Here is a 26,251-nt window from a genome sequence, read left to right as displayed (position 1 = left end):
TTTCTGAACTCGATTTCAAATAGGGAATTTAAGGGATTGAAGAATTTAGTAAGTAGATCATCCTTTTCACTCAGTCAAAAGTGATTTTTTTAAAGGCAAGCTTAAGCTCAGTATAAAACAAATACATACAGAGATATTATCAACATGCCAGATATGTTTGTATGTTTTCCCCTACAAATTCAAGATGTAATACATCTAAATGAAATTCATAGGAGATAAAGAGAAGGATGACGCCTTGGTGAGTGAACTACCTACTATACTTTTCTAGAGAAACTTCCTTCTGGACAGTTAGAGATCTCTTCTGTTCAGCTGAACGTTTTACAGATTTCTGTATTCACTCTGCACACCTTGTCTTTGTCTAAAATAAAGCTCGAGCTTATCAACTTGCCGTTTGCTTGATCTTTTCTTAGAACTTGCCTCAGGATGGGTAGCCTAAAAATCTGAAAATGCGAAAATAACTCCAAGTGATCTATGGTTCTTATTCTGCTCTGTATTCTTCTACCTCCACATTATTTTTTTAAAGGATCCCCAAGACGCCATCCCCAGAGGAACCATGCTGGCCATTTTCATCACCACTGTTGTATACTTAGGGGTTGCAATCTGTGTAGGTAAGTGGTATGTCTCTAGTGTTCGAATGTCAGAATTACGAGGGATCCAGTTGTTCACATCTAGTGGGCTTTCAATGAAGCATAAATACAAAGCTTTTTAAAAGGCAACCATTTTAATTCCCTTCTTGGTACCTTAATGTTAATGATTTGGACACTTTAGGGATTTGAATGCAATTAAGCTGTAATACAGGCATCTCTGGGTCAGGGCTAGAATAAAGCTAATCAGGTTGTCATTCTACCTGAACACAAAGAGGGTCCCATTTTACTACCCTTGATGATAATCCCACTGCTAAGGAGGCCACCACTTCCAGCACACACTTCCCTTGTTCTAGGAGGCAGGAGAGAAACAGAATAGAGAAAAGAAGTGAAAAACAAAACCATTCAAACCTAAAAACAGCCTTAGGAAAGTATGAAAGATGTGGAATTTGTGACTGTGTCTCATCCTTGCACTGCTATCCTTAATATGGAAATGTCACTGTCACCAATTGGCAGCATATCAGAACAAGACCCAGCTGCTGGCAGTGTGGGCGGCCAGCCCCTACATTGCTCAGTGAACAGAAAATATGTGTACTCACCTGCTGTTCCTGAGGCTGACTTTCGTTCCACCTGCTGCCTACAGTCACACTTCCTCCTGGTTGGGGGCTGCCTCATACTTTTGGCATAGTAGGAAAGGAAGAGGTTTCTCAACATTTAGAGAAGAAAACTGTCTTCCGTGTACAACAGGGGAAAAAGCTCTAGGCTGGACCACCATGAAGCCAAAGGGTACGTCACAGTCCTCTTCCGCTTACTATAAGAGAAATTGAGAAGGTGCATGTACCTACAGTTGGCTTCTGGAGATAAAAAAAAAAAATGAACTTAAATCCTTCCCTGTCTCATTGTCTCTAGTTTGAGGAAATCTGATAACTTTGTTCAAAGTATTGTCGGGGCTGGGCACAGTAGCTCATGCTTGTAATCCCAATTTGGGAGACTGAGGCCAGAGGATTGCTTAAGCCCAGGAGTTCAAGACTAGCCTGTGCAACATAGAGAGACCCCATTCCTACAAAAAATAAAAAATTAGCCGGGCGTGGAGGCACATACCTATGATCCCAGCTACTGGGAAGGGTGAGGTGGGAGGACTGCTTAAGCCTGGAAGGTCAAGGGTGCAATGAGCTGTGATCACACCACTGCACTCCAGCCTGGGCAACAGAGTGAGACCATGTGTCAAAAATCAATAAATAGGTAGATAAATGTATTGTTAGGGCATGTCCAAGTGTAGTTACATGTAAAGAGATTTTTTGTTTCAGTGCCTTAGGAAATCAACACATTTTTAAATGACATTGAAACCACTAAAGTTAAATTTCCCTAGTGGTTTTCTTTTTTATTACAGTTAAAGTGAGAGAATGAGTAAAGTTATAGACCTGATTTCAGACCTTCAAGTTTTGCCCCGAATGGATGGAAAAATATACATTTCTACACTTGCCCAGCATAGGAGAAGGAGAGTCATGGAGTCAATGTCCTGTCATTAGTACAAATAACGACTCATGGCCTGGCTTCATGGGAATTTCGAGAGATCTGTTATGCAGAGGTTAAAATACATGATTCAAAGAGTTCAGTTCAACATAAATGAACAATGCAAACAGGTAAAATATGAAAGGATAGTTTGACTTGGTAATTGACATCCATAATTTCAAGCGTTCAAGTAGAAGCTGGCAGGCTACCTCTCAGGACTACGATAAAAAGGATCCCTCACTGATTATTTTAAATGGCTCTTTCAGATAAAAGAGTCTATGATTGGCTGGGTGCAGTGGCTCACACCTGTAATCCCAGCACTTTGGGAGGCCGAGGAGGGTGGATCATGACGTCAGTTCAAGACCAGCCTGGCCAAGAGGGTGAAACCCCGTCTCTACTTAAAATACAAAAATTAGCCGGGCATGGTGGCAGGCGCCTGTAATCCCAGATACTTGGGAGGCTGAGGCAGAGAATTGCTTGAACCCAGGAGGTGGAGGTTGCAGTGAGCCAAGATCGTGCCACTCCAGCCTGGGCAACACAGCGAGACTCTGTCTCAAAAACAAAAACAAACAAACAAAAAAGAGTCTATGATTTTTAAGTCTCCCAAATTCAAAGAATGTGGATTCCATGGCCAAGAATCACATTTATTCCTGTCTCTGGGACCTGTCTTAAAGGTATTATTAGCAAGGCATGAGAATCCACCCTGGGTAGAGTTTGAAAACCAAAGCAGTTTTATTGGTTGGCATTTAGTTTGTAAAGTATTTATCCTTCATGTAGTTCAGAAAAGTTTATATATACTTCACACATATATTCATATATTTCAAAAATCCTATCAAAAACACGGCAAAGATTAGTTAGAAAAAATCATAAGGGAATGCCAGTGATTAAAATATATATCAGCAGTCTTTTAAATGACCATAATTCTATTTTTAAGAATCTATCCTAGAAGAAAAAGTTTATGCACGAAGATGTTCATCATAGAATGCTATAGTAGAAAATGACAGATACACTCAAATGCATGAAAATAATGGAATAGATCAACTAAGATAGATACTAGATCAATATTATTTGACCATTGCCTAGGAAATCTGAATATTTTATCCTAAAACATTTCCTTTACTGTTTAAACCATTAAAACTGCATATAATGTGGAACTATAACTCTGTTTTATAAATTATGCAAGGAATATCATTAGTTGAAAAGAGGGGCTGCGTTCTCTTAATCGCTATAATAGAATTCCATAATGCCACCCCTTGGCTCTCTTGCAGATGAGGAAATAAATCCTTCTCCTTGAAAAACATCCAGTCGTTAGTACTAAGCCAGACATATGTATTGAGTATGTGTTATGTACCAAGGGCTACCATGCAAGTTTTAAGAGATAAGAAATTAAGACTGAGTGTCAACTCCCAAGTCTCTTACCACTCAAATCTAAGTCACACAGGCAGTTGAAATGGCAGCCTGTTACAGAAAAGGGGAAACCCCAGGGCTCAGCAGATGGGAGCCTCCAGTTATCAAGAACTACCCACAGTGAACAGAGGCTAAGAAATGGACCTTTGCAGACTCAAAGTAAACTATGTTTTCAGAAGAAAACCCTAGGGGACCAGAACCTTATAAAGAAATAACAAGCCACGGTTGTTTCCACAGGGGCCTGTGTGGTCCGAGATGCCACCGGGAACATGAATGACACCATCATTTCTGGGATGAACTGCAATGGTTCAGCAGCATGTGGGTTGGGCTATGACTTCTCAAGATGTCGACATGAACCATGTCAGTACGGACTGATGAACAATTTCCAGGTTTGAAGCAAAATTTAAAAATGTTCATTGCCATTATTTTCATTTTTTGAATGTCACATAGAGTAAGATTTCTGAATCTGCAACTGATTGATTACTGGCTGATAAGAATCCAGCATGGAATGATTCATGTGGGAGGGAAAGGAGTCATACAGGCATTACATGGTAGCGAATCCTATGTTACATTTCCTGTGGTCAGAGACAATAGGCAGTCGTATGAATTGCATCACCAGGGAGAGATCATCTCCTGGCACTATGTGTCTTCCAGTCAGTTGTGCAAGATTTCATGGTGGAAAGGAACTTAGGTTAGTTAGCACTTGTTATGTATTTCTTTCTTTTATAATTTTAGTTTTTATTTTAGATTCGGGGAGTATCCTATATGTGCAGGTTTGTTACATGAGTGTATTGTGTGATGCTGAGATTTGGGGGTATTACAACAAGTAGCCTCTGTTCATTGTAAGTAGTTCACCCAGGTACTAAGCATAGTACTCAATAGCTAGTTTTCAACCCTTGCCATCCTCTGTCCCCCTTCTAGTAGTCCCCAGTGTCCCTTGTTGCCACTTTATGTTCATGAGTACTCAATGTTTAGCTCCTACTTATAAGTGAGACTATGTTGTATTTGGTTTTCTGTTCCTGTGTTAATTTGCTTAGGATAATGGTCTCTAGCTGTATCCATGTTACCGTGAAGGACATGATTTTATTCTTTTCATGGCTGTGTAGTATTGCATGGTGTATGTGTACCACATTTTCTTTATCCAGTCCACCACTGATGGGCATCTAGGATGATTCCATGTCTTTGCTATTATGAATTGTGCTGCACTAGACATACAAGTGCCTGTATCTTTTTGGTTGAATGATTTATTTTCTTTTGGATATATACCCAGTAAAGAGATTACTGGGTCAAATGATAGTTCTGTTTTAAGTTCATTGAGAAATCTTGGAATGCATTTCATATACGGCCTTCAGCTTAGACAAAGCCTTTGAGGTGGCCCTGGAGAGCCTGGAAGACAAGGCTAAGAAAGAAATTGTGAGTGCCAGAGGGAAGGTAAATAAGGGGGAAGTAACAATGGAAGTTAGGAAAGCTGTAGGACTTTAAACCTATTAATTTGTCTGGATGATTGGTGAGCAGAGGGAGAAGTAAATTTGTCGTGAAAGCTTCACTCTTCTGTTTTAACAACCCACAAAGAGAAATTAACTCAACTGAAGTCATTATTCCAAAATATGACTTAAATTGATAGAATCACATCATGTCTCAGATCTAAAATTATGTTTAATGAGCACAGAAATAGCAAAGGTCTGAAAAGCCTCTGTGTGCAGGAAGAAGAAAGGTTAACGGCTGTAAAAAGACTAGTGAACAGCTGAGCCCCTCCCCAAACCGTATTAAAATACTGCTTTCTGCTGGATAGAATTCCCCATCATCAAAGAAACATATGGCCACAAAGAACAGAGGGGAAAATGTCAAAATCCTTGAAACCATTTCCTTCTTTATTTTTTCCAGTATCTTCTGGATATATTGCGGTGAGCATTTATTATCTTATAAATAACCAAAAAGGCCATTTCTATTTTTAAAAAATAAAATTAAGAACGTGAGAATGGGCCAGGTACAGTGGCTCATGCCTACAATCCCAACCCTTTGGGAGGCTGAGGCGGGCAGATCACTTGAGGTCAGGAGTTCAAGACCAGCCTGGCCAAAATGGTGAAATCCCGTGTCTACTAGAAATACAAAATTTAGTGGGGCGTGGTGGCAGGTGCCTGTAATCCCAGCTACTCGGAAGGCTGAGGTACAAGAATCGCTTGAACCCAGGAAGCAGAGGTTGCAATGAGCCAAGATCGTGCCAATGCACTCCAGCCTGGGCAATAGAGTGAGACTCTGTTTCAAACAAACAAACAAACAAACAAGAATGTGAAAGTGAGAAAGAAGCAGGGGGAAAAAATCTAGCTGAAAGCAATTTGCTTATGAAATAGATTCCAAATCACAGGAAGTCTCCTCACTTGTACCTCTCTTCTCAAGGTCATGAGCATGGTATCAGGGTTTGGCCCCCTCATCACTGCGGGAATCTTTTCTGCAACGCTCTCCTCCGCCCTGGCTTCCCTTGTCAGCGCACCCAAAGTGTTCCAGGTAATACAAGCACAACAGCTTGTGCTTCTCCCTATTGCTGTTTCCACAGAATGTGAAGCAAGCTGAAATATTCATTCTCACTGGCAATCATTTTCCATCATTTTCTGAAACAGTTAATGTTTGCATCTGGCTCAAGTACTATGTCTGCCATATAGTCAAGATCGATTCAAATAATATAAAGAATGACAAAGTGCAGTGTTAACTTGTGCCTGATCTTGTGTATCACTTAATCTTTCCCCAAATCTTCCCGTTTGAATCACCTAGAGAAAATGACTGTGCATAGCTATAAATGACAAATGTCTTCTCTTCTTTTCCATTAGGCTCTGTGCAAGGACAACATCTACAAAGCTCTGCAGTTTTTTGCAAAGGGATATGGGAAAAACAATGAACCCCTGAGAGGATATATTCTCACTTTTCTTATAGCCATGGCATTTATTCTTATTGGTTTGTAAAGTTTTCTTGTTTTGATTGAAAACCAAAGAATTCTTCTGATTATTCATAGGGCTTTCCTTTTAGTTTGAAAAATTACCCGTTTCATGTTTAGGATCCCATTTGGGAATATTGGCATCTAAGAAGGAAATGAGAAATCCTTGCGTGTAGAGGGCCTTTGAGGAACTCGAGGTAGACTTTGAATTTTAATCTATTCTTTGAATCTGAGTGTTCGAAATCCATCCAACCAAAGGCAGCTGAATCCTTCTTCCCACCTGCCTGAAACTGTCTAAATCTAGAGTCTCCCCCAGCTGCCATAACTACTGACCTGATGGCTAGCAGAATTGAATTGCCTGTTAGTGTTTCTGGGAATGTGGTCCACTGAGCATCTATATCGCAGTCACCTGGGGTGTTTGGGCAAGTGCGGAGACTTCAGGCCCAATTCCAGAGTAACTGAGTCAGACTCTCTGAGGGTAAGGAGTCTACATTTCACAAGTCTACATTTCAAGTAGACCACTGGTATTTGAGAACCACTTACCTAGACTATAATCTTGGCTTCCTCTCCCCAGGTGATATAGAAACAGCTACATAATCTTGGAGAGGCACATTCATCAACTTAAACTTGCGCATGTCTCACTCCTCCCTAAGGCCTCACCTTTGCTGATGAGCACATCAGAGGAAAAGCAGCAGAAGGCAGAGGACTTTGGGAGCCACACACAGGCGGGCACAGACTTCTTCAGCACGGCAGTGCCAAGCAATGAGGGCTCCTCATCATTACATGTCGAACTCAGGAAGGGACTATAATTCATGAATCCTCATAGCATTTGTATGAGGCTGAAGAAGGGCATTTGTAACTCTCTGTGTTTGTTAGATTTTTAAAAATTAACTTAAAAGTGATTTCATATGGAGATGTTTCAATTATGTAATTTAGCCTTTAAGATCTCAAATCATTGCCCAATGCTGCATTTAAGTGAGTGAGCAACCAAAGTTTTAAAAGTCTTGTATACGTTAGATAATATCATTTAAAATCATTCTTTCAGAACAAGTGGATTGGCTCCACGCATAAGCATCATGGCAGCTGTTTTGCCTACTTTCTTGTCAGTATCCATGTTCCAGAATCACACCCAGCTGCCTGCATTTGCATCATTGCATCACTTGCACCATTGCATCATTTGCATCATTGAGGGTGATAGGTGTCTGACCTTCAGATAAAGGATGATGTCTCTATATTTTTTCTTGTATTGCCCAGTAAAAAATCCAACTGGAATTAAATCATACCAGATATTTACTCCTGAGGCAAAACTATTTTTGGACCAGGCACAGTGGCTCATGCCTGTTCATCCCGGCACTTTGGGAGGCTGAGGTGGGCGGGTCACTCGAGGTCAGGAGTTCAAGACCAGCCCAGCCTACATGGTGAAACCTTGTCTCTACTAAAAATACAAAGATTACCTGGGCATGGTGGCAGGCACCTATAGTCCCAGCTACTAGGGAGGCTGAGGCAGGAGAGTCGCTTGAACCCGGGAGGCAGAGGTTGCCGTGAGCTGAGATTGTGCCATTGCACTCCAGGCTAGGCGACAAGAGCTAGACTCTATCTCAAAATAATAATAATAATAATAATAATAATAATAATATATTTGGCTAGCCTTGAGAGGCAGAACTCTCTAGAGATGTGGAAAAGGTATGAATGACAAAGAGTCCTGAAAATCAGAGAACACATATTGGGTCTATGCAGGGAGATTTCCACTAGGGAGTTTTCGGTGCACTGGTATTTAACTAATATCCTGCAGAGCCTATTTATTGCATACATAACAGTTAAAGAACACAGGATTAGATGCCTCCAGAAAAGCTGCAGGGGAGTTAATTGTATGCCCAGTCCCACACCTACCCATTGCCACTTGAACATTTTGTAGGTAGGGGTCTCAATTGTCTATTTTCTGATTGGTAGACTTTTTTATTTCTTACTTTATAGAAACCCTAGCTAAGAGTAAATATGTATCCCCCAAAGAAAAATGACTAACTTCTTAAACTTTGACAGATGCTCGCTATGTTTTCAATTTCCAAATAAAGTCAAGCTTCCAGGCTGTAACAGCTGTTCAGCCCCTGGTCTCATCACTCATACGTACATGTTCAATTCTGTTACTTTTACAGCGGAACTCAACACCATTGCTCCCATCATCTCCAACTTTTTCCTGGCCTCATATGCACTTATTAATTTCTCCTGCTTCCATGCCTCTTATGCCAAATCTCCAGGTAAGCTGACTTCCAAAACTAAAATATGCCTAAGCAAACAGTTAGTTTGTCTCAATAAAACGAAATAAGTCAGTGAAAAGTGTTCAATCTGTGTTTATATGTTTCCTTATATCCTAGTGGGAAGCGTAATCTACTTTATTTTGGTGAGTTTGGGGATGAGTTTTGAAATAGAAAAAGAATCATTTGAGCAATGGCCTTTTTGACCAACCGTAAAGTCAATTTTCTCTCGTGGCAATAAATTATTCATTGCAAGAGAAACCACATTTATTTCAGCAGTAGAAAAACACCACTATTTATTTCCAGGGTGAAAGTGACCACAGAAGTGGAATTAATGTATATATTTGAAACTTCCTTACTATCAATTTGTTTCCTGCCCATGGTGCAGAAGAGAAGGATGAGTAGTTCCCATAATTACCTGCTGAGTGGAGGCAATGTAGACAAGCTGCATTGATGCTGGTGGCATCAGTGCACCCTTTGAGCTGTGGTTTAAAGTTGTTCAAAATTTCACACCAAAGAGCCTTCCCCTTTCTAGTTACTCCTCACCTCTTCTTTGCTTTCATTGTCCACTACAGTTTCTTCTACCTTCCTACCAGAATAGAGACTTGTCATTACCTACCTTCAGAAAGATCTCCACCTTGAGAACTTTTACTGGATATATAAACACATTTCCACTCATTCAGGGCCTGACAAGATATTAAGCCTCCTTTGGAAAACTTGCTGCCAATAAGACAAAATATAGATGGAAGACCAACCTTAATCTAATGAATACTAGGCTACAGAAAGTAGCAGAGGACTTTCTGTTTCTTTGTGTGTTTTGTTAACACAGAAATGTGTGACTCCATGCCATGTTATGGCCACTTTTGACAAATAAGGTGAAATAGTAGACAGCCAGGGAAAAGAGTGGAAAGGAGAATGGGAAAGAGGGGGAGAGAGAGAGGAAAATATAGAAAAGCATATAGAGGGAGACACATGGATACGCAAACCCAGAAAATGTCTGTCTGTCTGTCTGTCTGTCTCTCTCTCTCTCTCTCTCTCTCTCTCTCTCACACACACACACACACACACACACACACACACACACACGGGGACGGGAAGCTAGACTCAGAGAAAAAAAGGCTATTTTCAATGATGTTCTTGCAGTGCTATGTCCATCTTGTGGCCATTTAGGAAATTGCTCCCAAACACGTAAAGTTCTGTTGTGTTTTGGCAACTCCTATATTAAAACGTACCCCATTCATTAACAAAAGGTGCCCTTCAAATCAGAGCTTTTCCCTCCTGTCCATACTGTCTTCCAGTTGCTTCCATTTCAGGAAACTAAGAGAACACAGAAAACCCCCATGCATGTGCACACTGTGAGAAATATTTTCATTGCAAAATGCATGACATATTAACACATTGGGTTTCAGAAGCCTTTGCTAGCCATTGAGTTTAAAAAGCCATTTCTCCTGATTTATTCATCAATTATTATTTCTGAAAAGGCAAACACTGTCCTCTTAGGGTAATGGAAGAGCTACCAGGAAGTCAAGCAGATTGAGTCTTGATGATTACTCCGCCTTCTCCATGGGAGCAAAAAAACCCATTTTCTTCACTTTTTCTTTCTCGGACAACCAAGAACTTTCTCCTCCCCACCTAGTAGATCCCACTCTTCCCATTCCTCCTGCCTCTTTTCAGCTCCTGATGGCATAAATACCAGATGCTTAAGGTTTGGAAGTTTGGGAAGACGGTCAGGAGCATGGAGTATGGAGGGTCCTGAATGGCACATTTTTCAGATGCTTAACATTTCCTAAACTTTACAGCATTCTGTTTGGTGTAAGTACCATCTTCATAGACCAGGGACCCAAGATCATAGGAAAATAAGCACAGAGCCTGGAAATTGACCTAAAAGTTCTGATTCTTTATGTCACGAAAAAGGCACGTTACCTGCATTCTTATAATAGTCGGTGGCATGATCGTAGTAGAGTGGAAGTTTTCCTTCTGCATATTTTATTTTCAGGATGGAGACCTGCGTATGGAATCTACAACATGTGGGTATCTCTTTTTGGAGCTGTTTTGTGCTGTGCAGTCATGTTTGTCATCAACTGGTGGGCAGCTGTCATCACCTATGTCATTGAATTCTTCCTCTATGTCTATGTGACTTATAAGAAGCCAGGTAAGATAATAAGGACTGTATGGAATAGGGTTTCCAAATCACTCTCTAACTGCTCATTTATTAAGCATTTTTATGTGCTTAGGTGAGGCATATGTAAGGAGGATATTAATAATATCATGGAATATAATAGTAACAATAGTTGGGGCTGGGCACAGTGGCTCACGCCTGTGCTCCCAGCACTTCAGGAGGCTGAGGAGGGTGGATCACGAGGTCAGGAGTTCAAGACCATCCTGGTCAACATGGTGAAACCCCATCTCTACTAAAAATACAAAAATTAGCCGAGCGTGGTGGCACGTGTCTGTAATCCCAGCTACTCAGGAGGCTGAGGCAGGAGAATCGCTTGAAACCAGAAGGCAGAGGTTGCAGTGAGTTGAGATCACACCACTGCACTCCAGCCTGGGCAACAAGAGCGAAACTCCATCTCAAATAATAATAATAATAGCAATAGTTAACCTCGTTGAACACCTGTTATATACCATGCACTCATTCAATCCTCACAATACTATTAGTGCCATTTTACAGATGAAGAAACTGGAGTTCAAAGAGTTGACTACTTACCAAAGTAATAATCAGGATGTGATGGATCTGACCATATAACCAGCACGTGTATGATACCAAACCAACCCGACAAGCTTTCCATTACTTCACTTTGTTTCTGATGTCCTGATAAATTAGACATAGTCCCTGTGCTCAAGGAGTTCACAGAGTCACACTTAAGGAATTAATTATGATACAAAATAGTAACCACTATGAGAGTAATATGAGCAAATTGCTGAGAAAAGGGGAGGGAAGGATTAACTTTGGAGTTATCCAGGAAAACTTTCTGGTTCCTAACTTATGTTCACAGAGTCAAACACTCAGTGGACATTTAACGAATATTTTTTAAATGAATAAATAAATAAGTTTTTTTTTTAAAAAAAAAAAAAAAAAGCAAGCAACTGGGGTTTGGTTAATCAGAGTCGGGGAATGGTATTCTGGGCAGAAGGTGAAGTATGAATGACAGTAAGGACACATACAAGTGCGGGGCGGCATATTTGGGAAGGCTCAAGGCCTTCAACACACAGAAGGTTCCTGAGTGATGGGGAGAAGGATCACAGAGGGAGCCTGGAAGAGTGATGGGGGGCCAGATAAATAAGAAACTTAAAGGTCATGCCAAAGAATCTGATGTTGTGAGCAACAGGAAGATGGCACAGGCTAACCAATTGAAGAAGCAGTTGGATCTGAACTTTGGGTGTTGACTTTAGTACCAGGGATATTAAATCTAGGAGGGGCTGCAGACAGTGCGGTGCAGGGAAACCCAGAGCCACCCTCACATGCTCCGTTCCCTTACTCTGTCAGTAAAGCAGAGATTGTAGTAACTACCTTGGAGGGGTCTGTTTAGCTTTTATTTATTTCTTTACATATTGTTAACATCATGTATAACTTACATATGGAAAAATTCATCCCTTTTAAATGGGCTGTCTGTATGTTTTGACAAACTTGTACAGTGTTGTAACCATCATCAAGATACAGGATATTTCCATCATCCTCACAAGTTCCCTTATACCCCTGTGTAGTCAATCTCCACCCTCCAACTTAGCCTCAGGCAGCTGCTTTTCTGATGTCTGATCCCATAGCTTTGCCTTTTCCAAAATACCATATAAATAGAAACATACAAGATATAGCCTTTGAGAAGACTTCCTTTCACTTAGCAGAATGCTTTTAGATTTATCCATGCTGTTGCATATGTAAGTGGTTTATTCTTTGGTGTCGCTGAGTAGGATTCTATTGTATGAATACATCACATATATTCTTAAATTCTATTCACCAGTTGATGGTCATCTGAGTTGTTTTCAGTTTAGGTCCACAGGACTTTATGTGGACTTATGTTTTCATTTTTCCCTTGGGTAAATATCTGGTAGTGGGATTTATGATTAAATAGTAAGTGTATATATAACTTTATAAGAAACTGCCAAACTGTTTTCTGTGGTAGCAGTATTATTTTCCATTCCTACGAGCCATGAATGAGAGTCCTAGATGCTCCACAATTTTGTCAGCATGTATTATTGCCAGTTGATTTTTTTTTTTTTTTTTTTTTTTTTTTTGAGACAGAGTCTTGCTCTGTCGCCCAGGCTGGAGCGCAGTGGCCGGATCTCGGCTCACTGCAAGCTCCGCCTCCCGGGTTCACGCCATTCTCCTGCCTCAGCCTCTCGAGTAGCTGGGACTACAGGCGCCCGCCACCTCGCCCGGCTAGTTTTTTTTTTGGTATTTTTTAGTAGAGACGGGGTTTCACTGTGTTAGCCAGGATGGTCTCGATCTCCTGACCTCGTGATCTGCCCGTCTCGGCCTCCCAAAGTGCTGGGATTACAGGCTTGAGCCACCGCGCCCGGCCCTGCCAGTTGATTTTTTAAAAGCCATTCTAATAGATGTGTAGTGCCACCTCATTGTGGTTTAATTTGCATTTTCCCAATGATTAACGATGTTGAACATCTTATTTGCCATCCATATATCTTTTTTAGTCAAGTGTCTGTTTAAATCTTTTGCTCATGTTTTAGTTGTTTTCTTATTATTCAGTAATGAGAGTTCTTTATCTATTCTGGACACAAATCCTTTAGTAGCATGTGTTTTGCAAATATTTTCTCTGGATCTGTGGTTTCTCTATTTTCCTTACAATTTGTTTTGAAGAATAAAACTTCTGAGTTTTTGTGAAGTCTAATTTATCTTTTTTTTTTTTTAATGGCTTACCATGTTGCATCTGATCTAAGATATCTTTTCCTAATCAAAAGTCACAAACTTCTAGAAGTTTAAATGCTTTGGAAATTATATTTAGGTCTATTATCCATTTTGAGTTAATTTTTGTACATGATGTGAGGTATTGTTCAAGGTTCACTTTTTACATATAAACGTCCAATTGACTAGCAAGTTTTTATCCCTATTTAAAATAAATGGCCTAAGGTATGCTTAATGCCTGATGCACCATCAACACTTAATCAATACTGATCTTCTTTATCTCCAGATAATTATCATTCACCCATTTCCCTGGATCTCCAGGAGAATAGGTTTTGTCTGTCATCTGGGGTGTATCTGTACATTCTTGCCAGGGACTTCCTCTCATAAACCTTGGAAGATCCATTTAATACTTAAATTTGTAAAAAAGAAAAAAAAAAAAAAAGCCGGGCACAGTGGCTCATGCACACTTTGGGAGGCCGAGGCAGGTGGATCACAAGGTCAGGAGATCGAGACCATCCTGGCTAACATGGTGAAACCCCATCTCTACTAAAAACACACAAAAAAACATTAGCCGGGCGTGGTGGCGGGTGCCTGTAGTCCCAGCTACTTGGGAGGCTGAGGCAGGAGAATGGCGTGAACCCAGGAGGCAGAGCTTGGAGTGAGCCAAGATGGTGCCACTGCACTCCAGCCTGGGCGAGAGCAAGACCCCGTCTCAAAAACAAAAGGAGGGGAGTTGGGGGGGAGGGATGGTAGAGCTGATCTCCCTTATGATGAAGATTAAGGATTAGCTTCTCACGGATCAAACTAAAATGTTTGCTAAAGAACCTTGACCTTCTTCATAGAATTCTAGAAGTAAGAATTCCCATGCTATTCAGTTTTACTGTTCAAAATATAAAGATTACTGCACACTTTCTGTGTATACAGAAATGCTGCTTCTCTTTTCAATTTAAGAATTTGGGCCGGGCGCGGTGGCTCACGCCTATAATCCCAACACTTTGAGAGGCGGAGATGGGTGGATCACAAAGTCAGGAGTTTGAGACCAGTCTGACTAATATGGTGAAACCCCGTCTCTACTAAAAATACAAAAATTATCCAGGCATGGTGGCAGGTGCCTGTGGTCCCAGCTACTCAGGAGGCTGAGGCAGGAAAATCTCTCAAACCTGGGGGGCGGAGGTTACCGTGAGCCAAAATCGCACCACTGCACTCCAGCCTGGTGACAGAGCGAAACTCCATCTCAAAAAAAAAAAAAAAAAAAAAAGTGTGAAGATGCTTTGATTTTTATTCAGGGATTGACCAGTTTCCCAAGTCTATCTGCCTGCAACGTGGTTATCACACAGCCTCTCCCACCAAGCAAGATTTCTAGGACTGCAGTTGTACAGTCTGATCCTTTGCTGGAATGAAGCCTTTGCTTCTGAAGATTCACATAGTATTCATAGAAGGATACAAAATGCTTTTTAGGAAATCCCGCACTATATTTTCTCTAATGTGGGCACTCATCGTTGCTGGCATAGCCAGGGAAAATCATAGAAGGGAATGACTTGTAAGAATTATTCATGGTACACAGAGGAAAGGTCAGTGCTTCTTATGCCAATTTCCTCCTTTATCCACAGATGTGAACTGGGGCTCCTCCACACAGGCTCTTTCCTATGTGAGTGCTTTAGACAATGCTCTGGAATTAACCACAGTGGAAGACCATGTAAAAAACTTCAGGTAAAGCTGGTGTCTCAGGCATCCTGGTGTTGTTCCACCTTAGAAGTGGCTCTCCTTTATGAGAGACAAGGGCATTCGAGTAGTTATAAGCTTTAGGGGTACATTCTAAAAATAAGCAGCCATACAAAACTGCTACATTTTCATGACAGCACCTCCTGTGAGTGAGTGCTTCTTTCCTTCCACACCCTACTCTGCCCACCCCAAACTACAGCCCCTCATAATGCCAGGTGTCACCTTCCATGCGTGGAGATAGCAAAGTGGACTAAGTAATGTGACTTCAGAGAGATGATCCTAAATCCCCACACACATTATTCTGCTATTGTTTCCATTCCACTTAAGGCTTTAGGGCTTACTGAATTCTCTTAAGAGTAACGCTTTTTGCTTTTCATTAGTTGTATCTTATTTTGAATGAAATCTGAAACACAAGCTTGTATGAAGAATGAAAGAAAGTAACATAAAAATCTTGCTTGGAAAGGAACACATTGCCTTGGGACTTGGGGTAGGTGGCTAGAGGAAAAAGGAGAGGGGGACTGTATTAGTCCATTTTCATACTGCTATGAAGAGATACCCAAGACTGGGTAATTTATAATTTTAAAAAAAGAGGTTTAATGGACTCACAGTTCTACCTGGCTGGGGAGGGCTCACAATCTTGGCAGAAGGCAAAGGGGGAGCAAAGGCACGTCTTACATGGCAGCAGGCAAGGGGGTGTGTGCAGGGGAACTGCCCTTTATAAAATCATCAGTTCTTGGGAGACCTCTTCACTGTCAGGAGAACAGCACAGGAAAACCCACCCCCATGATTCAATTACCTCCCACTGGGTCCCTCCCATAACACATGGGGATTATGGGAACTATAATTCAAGATGAGATTTAGGTGGGGACACAGCCCAAACCATGTCATTGCATCCCGGGCCCCTCCCAAATTTCATGTCCTCACATTTCAAAATTAATCATGCCTTCCCAACAGTCCCCCAAAATCTTAACTCATTTCATCATTAACTCAGAAGTCCACAGTCCAAAGTCTCATCTGAGACAAAGCATGTCCCTTCTGCCTATGAGCCTATAACATCAAAAGCAAGTTACTTACTTCCTAGCTAAAATGGGAATACAGGCATTTGGTAAATACACCTGTTCCAGATGGGAGAAATTGGCCAAAACAAAGGGGATACAGGCCCCATGCAAGTCCGAAATCTGGTGGGGTAGTAAAATCTTAAAGCTCCAAAATGATCTCCTTTGACTCCTTGTCTCATATCCAGGTCATATTGATGCAAGGTGGGTTCCCATGGTGTTGGGCAGCTCTGCCCCTGTGGCTTTGCAGGGTACAGCCTCCCTTCTGGTTGCTTTCACTGGCTGGTGTTGAGTGTCTGCAGCTTTTCCAGGTGCACGGTGCAAACTGTCGGTGGATCTATCATTCTGGGGTCTAGACAACTGTGGCCTCTTCTCACAGCTCTACTAGGCAGCGCCCCAGTGGGGAGTCTGTCTGGGAGCTCCAACCCCACATTTCCCTTCTGCACTACCCTAGCAGAGGTTCTCCATGAGTGCTCTGCCCCTGCAGCACACCTCTGCCTGGATATCCAGGCATCTCCATACATCCTCTGATATCTAGGTGGAGGTTCCCAAACCTCAATTCTTGTCTTCTATGCACCCACAGGACCAACACCACATGAAAGATGCCAAGGCTTGGGACTTGCACCCTCTGAAGCCACCACCCAAGCTATACCTTGGCCCCTTTTATCCATGGCTGGAGCGGCTAGGACACAGGGCACCAAGTCCCTAGGCTGCACACAGCAGGGGGGCCCTGGACCATGCCCAGGAAACCATATTTCCCTCCTGGGCCTCCAGGCCTGCTATGCGAGGGGCTGCTGTGAAGTTCTCTGACATGCCCTGGAAATATTTTCCCCATTGTCTTGGTGATTAGCGTTTGCCTCCTTTTTACTTATGCAAATTTCTACAGCCAGCTTGAATTTCTCCCCAGAAAATGATTTTTTCTTTTCTACTGCAAATTTTTCCAACTTTTTTGCTCTGCTTCCCCTTGAACACTTTGCTGCTTAGAAATTTCTTCTGCCGGATACCTAAATCATCTCTCTCAAGTTCAAAGTTTCACAGATTTCTAGGGCAGAGGCAACATGCTGCCAGTATCTTTGCATAACAAGAGTGACCTTTTCTCCAGTTCCCAAGGAGTTCCTCATCTCCATCTGAAACCACCTCAGCCTGGACTTTGTTGTCCATATCACTATCAGCATTTTGGTCAAAGCCATTGAATAAGTCTCTATGAAGTTCCAAACTTTTACACATCTTCCCTTCTTCTGACCCCTCCAAGTCCCTAGGAAGTTCCAAACTTTTCCACATTTTTCTATCTTCTTCTGAGCCCTCCAAACTGTTCCAACCTCTGCCTGTTACACCTGGTTCCAAAGTCACTTCCACATTTTTGGGTACCTTTACAGCAACACCCCACTCTACAGGTACCAATTTTAGTCCATTTTCATGCTGCTATGAAGAAATACCCAAGACTGGGTAATTTTTCTAGAAAAAGAGATTCGATGGACTCATAGTTCCACATGGCTGAGGAGGCCTCACAATCATGGCAGAGGGTGAAGGAGGAGCAAAGTTCCGTCTTACATGGTGGCAGGCAAGAGAGTGTACGCAGGGGAACTGCCCTTAATAAAACCATCAGGTCTCTTCAGACTTACTCACTATCATGAGAACAGCATAGGAAAATCTGTCCCCGTGATTCAGTTACTTCCCACTGGGTCCCTCTCACAATATGTGGGGATTATGGAAGCTACAATTCAAGATGAGATTTGGGTGGGAACACAGACAAACCATATCAGGGACCACAAGACTACTTTTTCCTTACTTCACACTTTTGCTATGACTAACTGAACTGAGAACACAAACATGTCAAGATGGACAGGCAGGATGATTCAAGAATTCTAGTGCAAAACCCATACAATAGGGGAGAGGTTGTCCCATTTTTCCAAGCCTGTGTACCTGTCATCCCATTGGAATGGTTCTAAGGTTACAGACTTCTTGCAGTGGCCCATTCTCACATCTTTTTTTCACTTCCAGGCCCCAATGCATTGTCTTAACAGGGGGACCCATGACAAGACCTGCTCTCCTGGACATAACTCACGCCTTTACCAAGAACAGTGGCCTTTGCATCTGCTGTGAAGTCTTTGTGGTAAGAGTCACTTCACCCCAGGGAAGTGCTTTTTCCTCCCTGCTTGCCTTGGATTATTTTGGGTGAAGAGAAAAGGTACATGCAGTGATAGGAAAATAGAAAAAAAACAGTTTATAGGAGAGCCCTCTACCTTGATTCATAGAGCAAAGACGAGCAAGAGCCCGTGATCCTGAATTTAAACAGGTAGATGTAAAGTGTTTCAGATTTCAGAAGAGACCAACTAAAAGTGACAAATATTTCCAAGTGATGGCCTTTGAGTCAAGAAAAAGATAGCTGGCTCAGAAATAAAGTGAAGGCATTTGGGGTGATAACTGTCTACAGAAATATAAAAGGATGGAATGAGCCAGATAGAGCACTATTACAGAGATTAACTGATGAGGAAAGAATGAGACATAATGGCCTTAAATGACAGCACATGGAATTTAGATTAAATATTTGGATAAGTTTGATGACACTGCAGATACTCAAAAAACTAAACCAAGGTTTTCATGCCTTAGATAACCATTCAGAGCTAAATGAATTATTTTTGTTCAGGAAATACGAGGTAGACTAATAATAACCTATTGGTGACTTCCCTAGGAGGTATTGAAAACTGGTGCTAGTAATTTAACCATAATTGTTGACCAATCTCTCAAGTGTGGAGAAAACGTTAAAATAATAATAAAATAATAAGCCGAAGGGTGTGGTGGCTCACGCCTGTAATCCCAGCACTTTGGGAGGCCAAGGTGCGTGGATCACCTGAGGTCAAGAGTTCGAGACCAGCCTGAAGAACCTGGTGAAACCCTGTCTCTACTAAAAATACAAAAATTAGCCAGGCATGGTAGTGTATGCCTGTAATCCCAGCTACTCAGAAGGCTGAGGCAGGAGAATCGCTTGAACCTGGGAGGTGAAGGTTGTGGTGAGTCAAGATCGCACCACTGCATTCCAGCCTGGGCTACAGAGCAAGACTCCATCATCATCATCATCATCATCATAATGATAAAGTCTAAGTCTTCCACACTAGCCCATCTCTACTTGTATTCCCCCCACACACACACACACACATGCACACACACCACTCAAAATTCTCAGCTAACAATGTATTTTTATAGTACTTAAGTACTTGCCTATTCTTCAAACCATTTTTCTTCAAAGCATTTTTCTACAGTTTTTCTTATTGGAGCCCCACAATAGCCTAGTGAAGCAGGACAGAAAAGTAGCCCTGTTCCCATTTTACTGATTGGGAAAGTGAGATTCAGGAAAATTAAATTATTGCACTGGATCACACAACAAGAAAGTGGCAGAGCCAAGATATCAGTCCAGGTCACACAAGTGTGCTAAGTGTCACACCTTGAGGAGAAAGCCTTAGCACACTTGCATCCTTGGGAGTACTATTAGAATCCAGCACCACTACTTAAATCTCCAATACCTGCCAAGGAATGGGGCTGTCAGGAAGTCAGGTGACTTTCGAGCCAGTCAACTCTGCCATGATGCTGGGGGCTAATTTACCACATGTCATCTTGATCAGCACTTAAGCATCTCTTTACACTTGGCAATATTCTAAATGCTCTATGAAGCAGTTGTTCATATTCTCTTTCCTCTCAGTGCTTATATGACAGTAATTCAAACAATATAACTTAATGCAATTATCTGGTAGGAGATGGAGAGATTCCTACGGAGTACTTGTGAGATTGACAGGTTAAGTAATGACCAACTGTGACTCCAGAGAATTTTTAAAAATCTTATCAAGCACCTCTCTCTCATATTATCAACTTTGGTGCCCTGGATTGGTGGATTTCATTTTGGACAATGTAATATAGGAGCCAGTTTTGATGAAATAAGCAGTTTGGGGTGTTTTTCTTCTCCAGCAATTTAGAGAAAACTTAGTTTAGCAGGCAATAAAATATCTTTAGGACTGAAGAAATAAACTGGGAGTATAAACAGTCATCTACTGGCAAAGGAGAAAGGGTCTCCTAAGAAACAAGAGAGATTGCTTTTAATTAACCCTTTGCTGCTTTAACTATAATACAGGAGGATAGTGCTGGAATATCATTTCATTTGAAGTAGGCACCTTAGTCTGTGCCCCCAATGGCCCTGTTTGTTTGACACATATGTTGGGCTGCATTATACGTTACTATACTGGTCTCTCCACGTAGGGCCCAAGAGTCTTGCTCTCAGGTGCCAAGGTTCTCCTCGGGACAGAAAATAGTTACTGCATCAGTTAATGACTTTCCAGTTAGTTACTTTGTATGAGCTCCTGGGGCTACAGATGTTGACAGCATTTTTAGACTCCAGGCTCAGTCGTCAATCATCTTTGCAAAGAAACAGATGGAAGGGGATGTAAGGGGAGTAAGAATGCCATTAGAATTTTTTTTTCCAAAAGCACAATGGTTGATGGTTAGGCCAACCTTGTGGAAAATGTTAAATAGCGATGATAATAAGAGAATGACAATTTAGTTTTTAGGTCTAGGAAGCTGGTGCTCATGGGCTTTTGAGAATAACAGTCAAGTTTCAAATCATTATTTTGCCACCTATTAGTCGTGAGTCCCTTAGGCACATAATTTCATCTCTCTGTGCCTTACTTTTCTCAGTTGTAAACTGAAAATAATAAAAATAGCACCTACGTTATAGAGTTGCTATTTGAATTATAGAAGATAAGCTTTCTAATGCTGAGTCCAGTGTCCCTCAAAGAGTAAATACTCAATTAACTTTCATTGTTATTGTGATATTGTTATTGTCAATATCATTATTTTTGCTATGCTATAGTTGCCATTTTTATTCCAGAAATATATTACCTTCAATAAAAACCTAAAGCATGCCCTCTTAGAAAAACCAGGTCCAGACACTGGATTTTGAACTTTTTAAGTGTGCAGCACTTTGATCATGATGGAACGGTGAGATATGTGCTTCCACCCACTAGTCACAGGACAGCAGGCTCTGGACTCCATCCTTCTGGTGGCCTGCAGCTACTGAAGTACTTGCTTTAAGTACTGTTACATTACCAGAAAGGAGCAAGATTTAGAACTCATTGGCATTTTGATGTGGGTGGGTAGAGGGAAAACATGTGGCCACAGCTGTCATTTCCCACAACCGTAGCATTTTTATATTTGAAATTAAGAGAGCTGTACTCTGCTGGACCCCAAGCACCCACTGTGGCCTTTCAACTATCCAGCTAACTCTTACAGTCTCCTGCAGGCCTCTTCCCCTCTCTTGCTTTTTTACTATTCAGCTTAAAGATTTCAAGTGAGCAACTCTTCATCAAGGTAAATTTGGGGACGCATTTTAAAGAATCCAGCTTGGTAATTTAAAAAATACTGTCTAGTCTTCTCTTCTGAACTAACATAAAATAAATAAGTGACATACTTCTGTCCCAGTAGGCTTTGTATTAAACATGTGAGTCATTTTGTTCTTTTGTATCTATCATTCCTATCACCATAGGAAGACAGAGGGAGAAAAACTCCACCTTGTAGTATCCCCCTCATATTTCTAAGCATAGCCAAGTCCAACAGGTTCAGCAAAAAGTAAGTTATTAGTTAAAAGTTGCAAGTTGCATCCTCCACCAGTTCTACCCTATGTATCCTGACACAAATAAGCACTGCCTTTGTCAATGAGTTTCCTCACTTATGTCATTCATAGTAGATGCAGAGATATCCAAACCAATCATCCCAGATAACTTAATTTGAATTTATGTACCTGTAATTCTCTGGGCACACCAAGTTCAGTTCTAGAAGTCTTACGGGATCAGTTGACACTTACCTTTCCCAGGTGCAAAGGCATCATACTGCAGCAGTTCCTTATTCATATACTTCTCAATTTTACATTTAAAAATAGGAATTTGTAATTAAAACAAATTAAAAAACAGATATATGTTTAAGGATCAAAAGTTAATTGAATTGAAAGTCAATTCCATTAATCTGGGATTTGGAACACATATCAGATAAAGTCATTATTGTCCAAAAACACACCGCTTACCTCTTTTCTCAATTTTGCTTGTCTTACCTCGCAAAAGGCTCTCAGGTCTACAGTGGCATCTTTTATCAAGTACATTGTGTTGTGCTGGTGGCTGAAGAAATAAGATTTTTTTTAAAGGTTGATTCTGTTTCTTAATTTTGAAACACTAAAAAAATAACTAGGTTGGATCATATAAAATTTACATTTTTATAGATCAAAATCACTGGGCACTGGCAGTTTCATATGGCTCACTATATAAAATTAAAGGAGACCTTCAATTTATATTCTGCCTTTCCTAATTCATGATTGTTAACATTCTGGGCCAGATGCAGTGAGTCCCTGCCTAAAAAAGAAAAAAGAAAAAAAAATGGTTATAGATGCTTCCACTCACTTTATTTTATTTTTTATTTATTTATTTATTTGTTTATTTTTTAATTAATTTATTTATTTGAGACAGTCTCCCTCTGTCACTTAGGCTGGAGTACAATGACACAATCATAGCTCACTGCAGCCTTGAGTGCCCAGGTTCAAGCAATCCTCCCACCTCAGCCTTCCCAGTATCTGGGACTATAGGCATGTGCCACCACACCCAGCTAATTTTTGTATTTTTTGTAGAGAAAGGATTTCACCATGTTGCCCAGGCTGGTCTCCAACTCCAGGGCTCAAGCGATTTACCCTCCTCGACCTCCCAAAGTCTATTATAGGTATGAGCCACTGCACTCAGCCTTCCACTCGCTTTTTAAATGATATAAGCCATTACAGATCAAGTTAAAGCCCCTTTTAATACTGCTGCGGACCCCTGGCTCTCTCTGTCCCCAGAGGCAATGTTATCTGAATTTTATGGGTATTCTTCTCATCACTTCACACATGGATACCGAAATGTAAATCTATTTTCATTCATGTTTTTCTTACTCATTAATGTTACTTTAAACTCAATTGTCCTCTCCTGTAAAGGAGGAAAGGGATGGCCTTTGACTGGCTTTCTCATGTAGAATCTCTCTTAGACTTTTACCCTGTTTCTTTTTCTCTTTTTTTTCTAAAAAATTATAAAATATCTTAAGAAAACCTAAAGCTCTCTTTGAATTCTCTGTTTGAGGAGTTCTCAATAAATCTCACAGAAGACACCCACCTCTTAACTCTGGCATAAGGAAGGCAGTTCAAGCCCATATAACCCAGGGAAAACGAAAATTCTCATTTTTTCTTCTATCTTCAACCTCCTCTTAATTTCAAATTTCACATCCACCAAGGAAAAAATATATTCTTTCTAGATGCATCTTATTCTTTTTTTATCAGTGAGCCTCTGTTATGATGTTAATAAAATAGTGACGTGACCAAATATTGAAAGAACGAAATGACCTATGAATTGGCACTAGCACGTACGGTAAAATAACATGAACCAAATCAGAACGGGAAAAATTTTCTTTCCCACAATTCCAACCAAAGCAGCCATGAAAACAAAGACAGACTAGTAAGACTCAGTGTTAAAAAAAAAAAAAAAAAAAAAAAAAAAACTTGGAAGGAATATTGCACTTGGCAAATTCCTCTGTTTGATCTGAATGGGGTTGGAACCCCTTTACAAACTCTTTTTCATGATAGTCACTTATTTAAAGTAATATCACATCAACTTCTCCACACTACATAATTAGAAATGCTTTTCCCCTTTCTCAATTAATATCAAAGTTATAATATATACAAGATTTTTAAAGCTTCTTTGTTTGAATCCTGAATTAATTTATGTACTCATATTTTGGATCCCAACTGAAGCTAATCTCTATAATGTTATAATGGGGTAATAAAATTCATTTTTGTAACTATGACATATTTGAATGTTGAATAATTGTATTCCAGTATGTCTTTTCTCTTTGTTAGTTTGCTTTATTCTTACTACATTTGTATTGCAGCCTTCCTTGCTTTGCATTAATGAGTGTGCTACAATGATGTTATAATCGTTTTTAGCAAAGAGAGATTCTGCATGAAACATTTTTATGACTTCTCAATATGGCAAGTTTAGGCATTAAAGTAAATCTCTCTGTCACAATTAACGTTTAATCTGGATTTTTATAATACTAACAGACATACGTTAGACTGTATTTATTTAAATAAATGCCATTCTCCCCAGGGGTTCACAGTCACTGTGGTACAACTTACTACACTGATGGTTCAAAGTCTTTCCTGTTATTCTTCTATCTAATGGCTGTTGTTACCACTGAACTTCCTTGAATAAAATATTCTTTCTTTTTCTTGCAGTTGAAGAAGTTTAGAATGCTCAAAGAAGGACTAGTGATTCAAAAGGCATTGACAGTCTGGAAACCTGAGCTAAATTGATCCATAATGGCTTATCTTTCCTTAGACTAGGTCATCTAATTTAGTAACTACCCTCCCAATCTCTCTACCTTTTCTATCTTCATGGAAGTTTCTTGTTTTTAAATTTTCCTTTAATAGGAAGTCAGTCAAACTGTTTTGAAAAGTTGGCAGGTTCTAGGAAATATGCTGGAAAAAATAAGAATATAAAGAGTCTGATCCAATTTAAATAGAATATTAAAATGGAAGGGACCCTAGAGATTGAATGCTGTGTAATAGAAACATATTATGTGCCATATATGTAATTTAAAATTTTCTAGTAGCCAATTAAAAAGGAAAAAAGAAATAGGTAAAGTTATTCTTAATAATATTGTATTTAACCCAATGTGAGCAAAATATTATAATTTCAATATGGAATCATTACAGAAACATTAATGAGATATTTTACATTCTTTTTTGTACTAAGACTTTGAAATCCAGTGTGTAATTTGTGCTTCCAGCATATCTCAATATGAACTAGCCACATTTCAAATGCTTAATAGCAGCATGGACATACAGGCTATCATATTGGGCAGTGATGACCTAGGCAATTGCCTGAGTTTTATCAATGTAGAACATACATCAAGGGAGGACAAATGGCAGACCCAGGGTGTTAGCCAATCAGTGCCAGATCTCAACCCAACATTCTGACTCACAGTTCAGTGTTCCTGCAAGCACAGTGGTAAAATCAGGTCTGGGGCTTTGATGACATTGCACTAGGTACTATATTATTACTACTTAAAGCAATCTTGCAGGAACTAGAGTTTATCCTCAGTTTCAGAATAAGATATAAAAGCTCAGAGATAAGAAATTACCTCCTCAGGCTTAGATCTGAGACCAGTTTTGTCTGACCGCAAAGCCTGGGCTTTTTTTTTTTTTTTTTTTTTTTTTTCTTGCATCCCAATGTCCTTTCTCTCCAATCTAAGACTCTTTAAGACCATGACTCCAAGTGTGGTCTAAGGAGCAGCAGCATCTGTTGCCTCTAGGAGTTTGTTAGAAATACAAAATCCTGAGCCCTGCTTCAATACCTATAAGGCTGCATTTATCAAGATCCCAAGTGATTCATGTAAAATCCAAGCCATCTCAACAAAATACAAATCTCTCTATAAATTAAAAGAATTTCTGGGAGAATGGATTTGTACCCTGTCAGACATATGGCAGATAATCAGAAATACCTTTTGGACTGAATTACAGCATGAGAAGAAAAAAACCAGCTTGAATATTTAAGGAAAAAGAAATAAAAACAGAATTTTTCATTAAAAATGGGTTTCCAAAACTAAATCTTGAAATTATAAAATGTCCTATCAACCATCCTAACACCTGTCTTCTTCCCTCTTAATCTCTTCCACTCTCCTTAGGTCATAGGTATGTAAACTTTCGTTCCCCCCAAATTCACTGAATGACAAGGAAACGTTAATGTATTTGAATGGAAGTGTGGCAACATTACACAGGGAAAAGTGGTATAAGAGTATTTTTGTCACACGAAAAAGCAATGCATCAGCCAAATAGAATTGTCAAGATGTGCAGTTCATGGCAGGATTTGCAG

General features: G+C 40.3%; 1 protein-coding gene and 1 long non-coding RNA gene across 8 annotated transcripts in view; one reads left to right on the top strand and one right to left on the bottom strand.

Moving 5' to 3' along the window:
• Positions 1-26,251, top strand: part of LOC105490718 (solute carrier family 12 member 1) — a 102,031-nt gene that overhangs the window by 35,697 nt on the left and 40,083 nt on the right. For all 7 annotated transcript variants that reach the window (XM_071066895.1, XM_011756621.3, XM_011756607.3 and 4 more), the window contains 8 exons: positions 524-608; positions 3,741-3,892; positions 5,901-6,008; positions 6,329-6,452; positions 8,586-8,687; positions 10,681-10,836; positions 15,156-15,255; positions 18,324-18,435. In XM_071066895.1, the coding sequence (XP_070922996.1) occupies positions 524-608; positions 3,741-3,892; positions 5,901-6,008; positions 6,329-6,452; positions 8,586-8,687; positions 10,681-10,836; positions 15,156-15,255; positions 18,324-18,435 (939 nt within the window). The remainder of the gene's footprint in view (positions 1-523; positions 609-3,740; positions 3,893-5,900; positions 6,009-6,328; positions 6,453-8,585; positions 8,688-10,680; positions 10,837-15,155; positions 15,256-18,323; positions 18,436-26,251) is intronic.
• On the bottom strand, positions 358-22,471 carry LOC105490708 (uncharacterized). The gene is made up of 3 exons (XR_011606073.1): positions 22,414-22,471; positions 1,184-1,395; positions 358-432 (listed from the first exon to the last, which is right to left on the bottom strand). It is a non-coding gene; the product is annotated as an uncharacterized lncRNA (long non-coding RNA).

This window comes from Macaca nemestrina, chromosome 7 (assembly GCF_043159975.1).
Source record: "Macaca nemestrina isolate mMacNem1 chromosome 7, mMacNem.hap1, whole genome shotgun sequence".
NCBI classification, from domain to species: domain Eukaryota; kingdom Metazoa; phylum Chordata; class Mammalia; order Primates; family Cercopithecidae; genus Macaca; species Macaca nemestrina.
The sequence above is the reverse complement of the archived record's forward strand: the minus strand, read 5'-3'. Positions and strand labels throughout refer to the sequence as shown.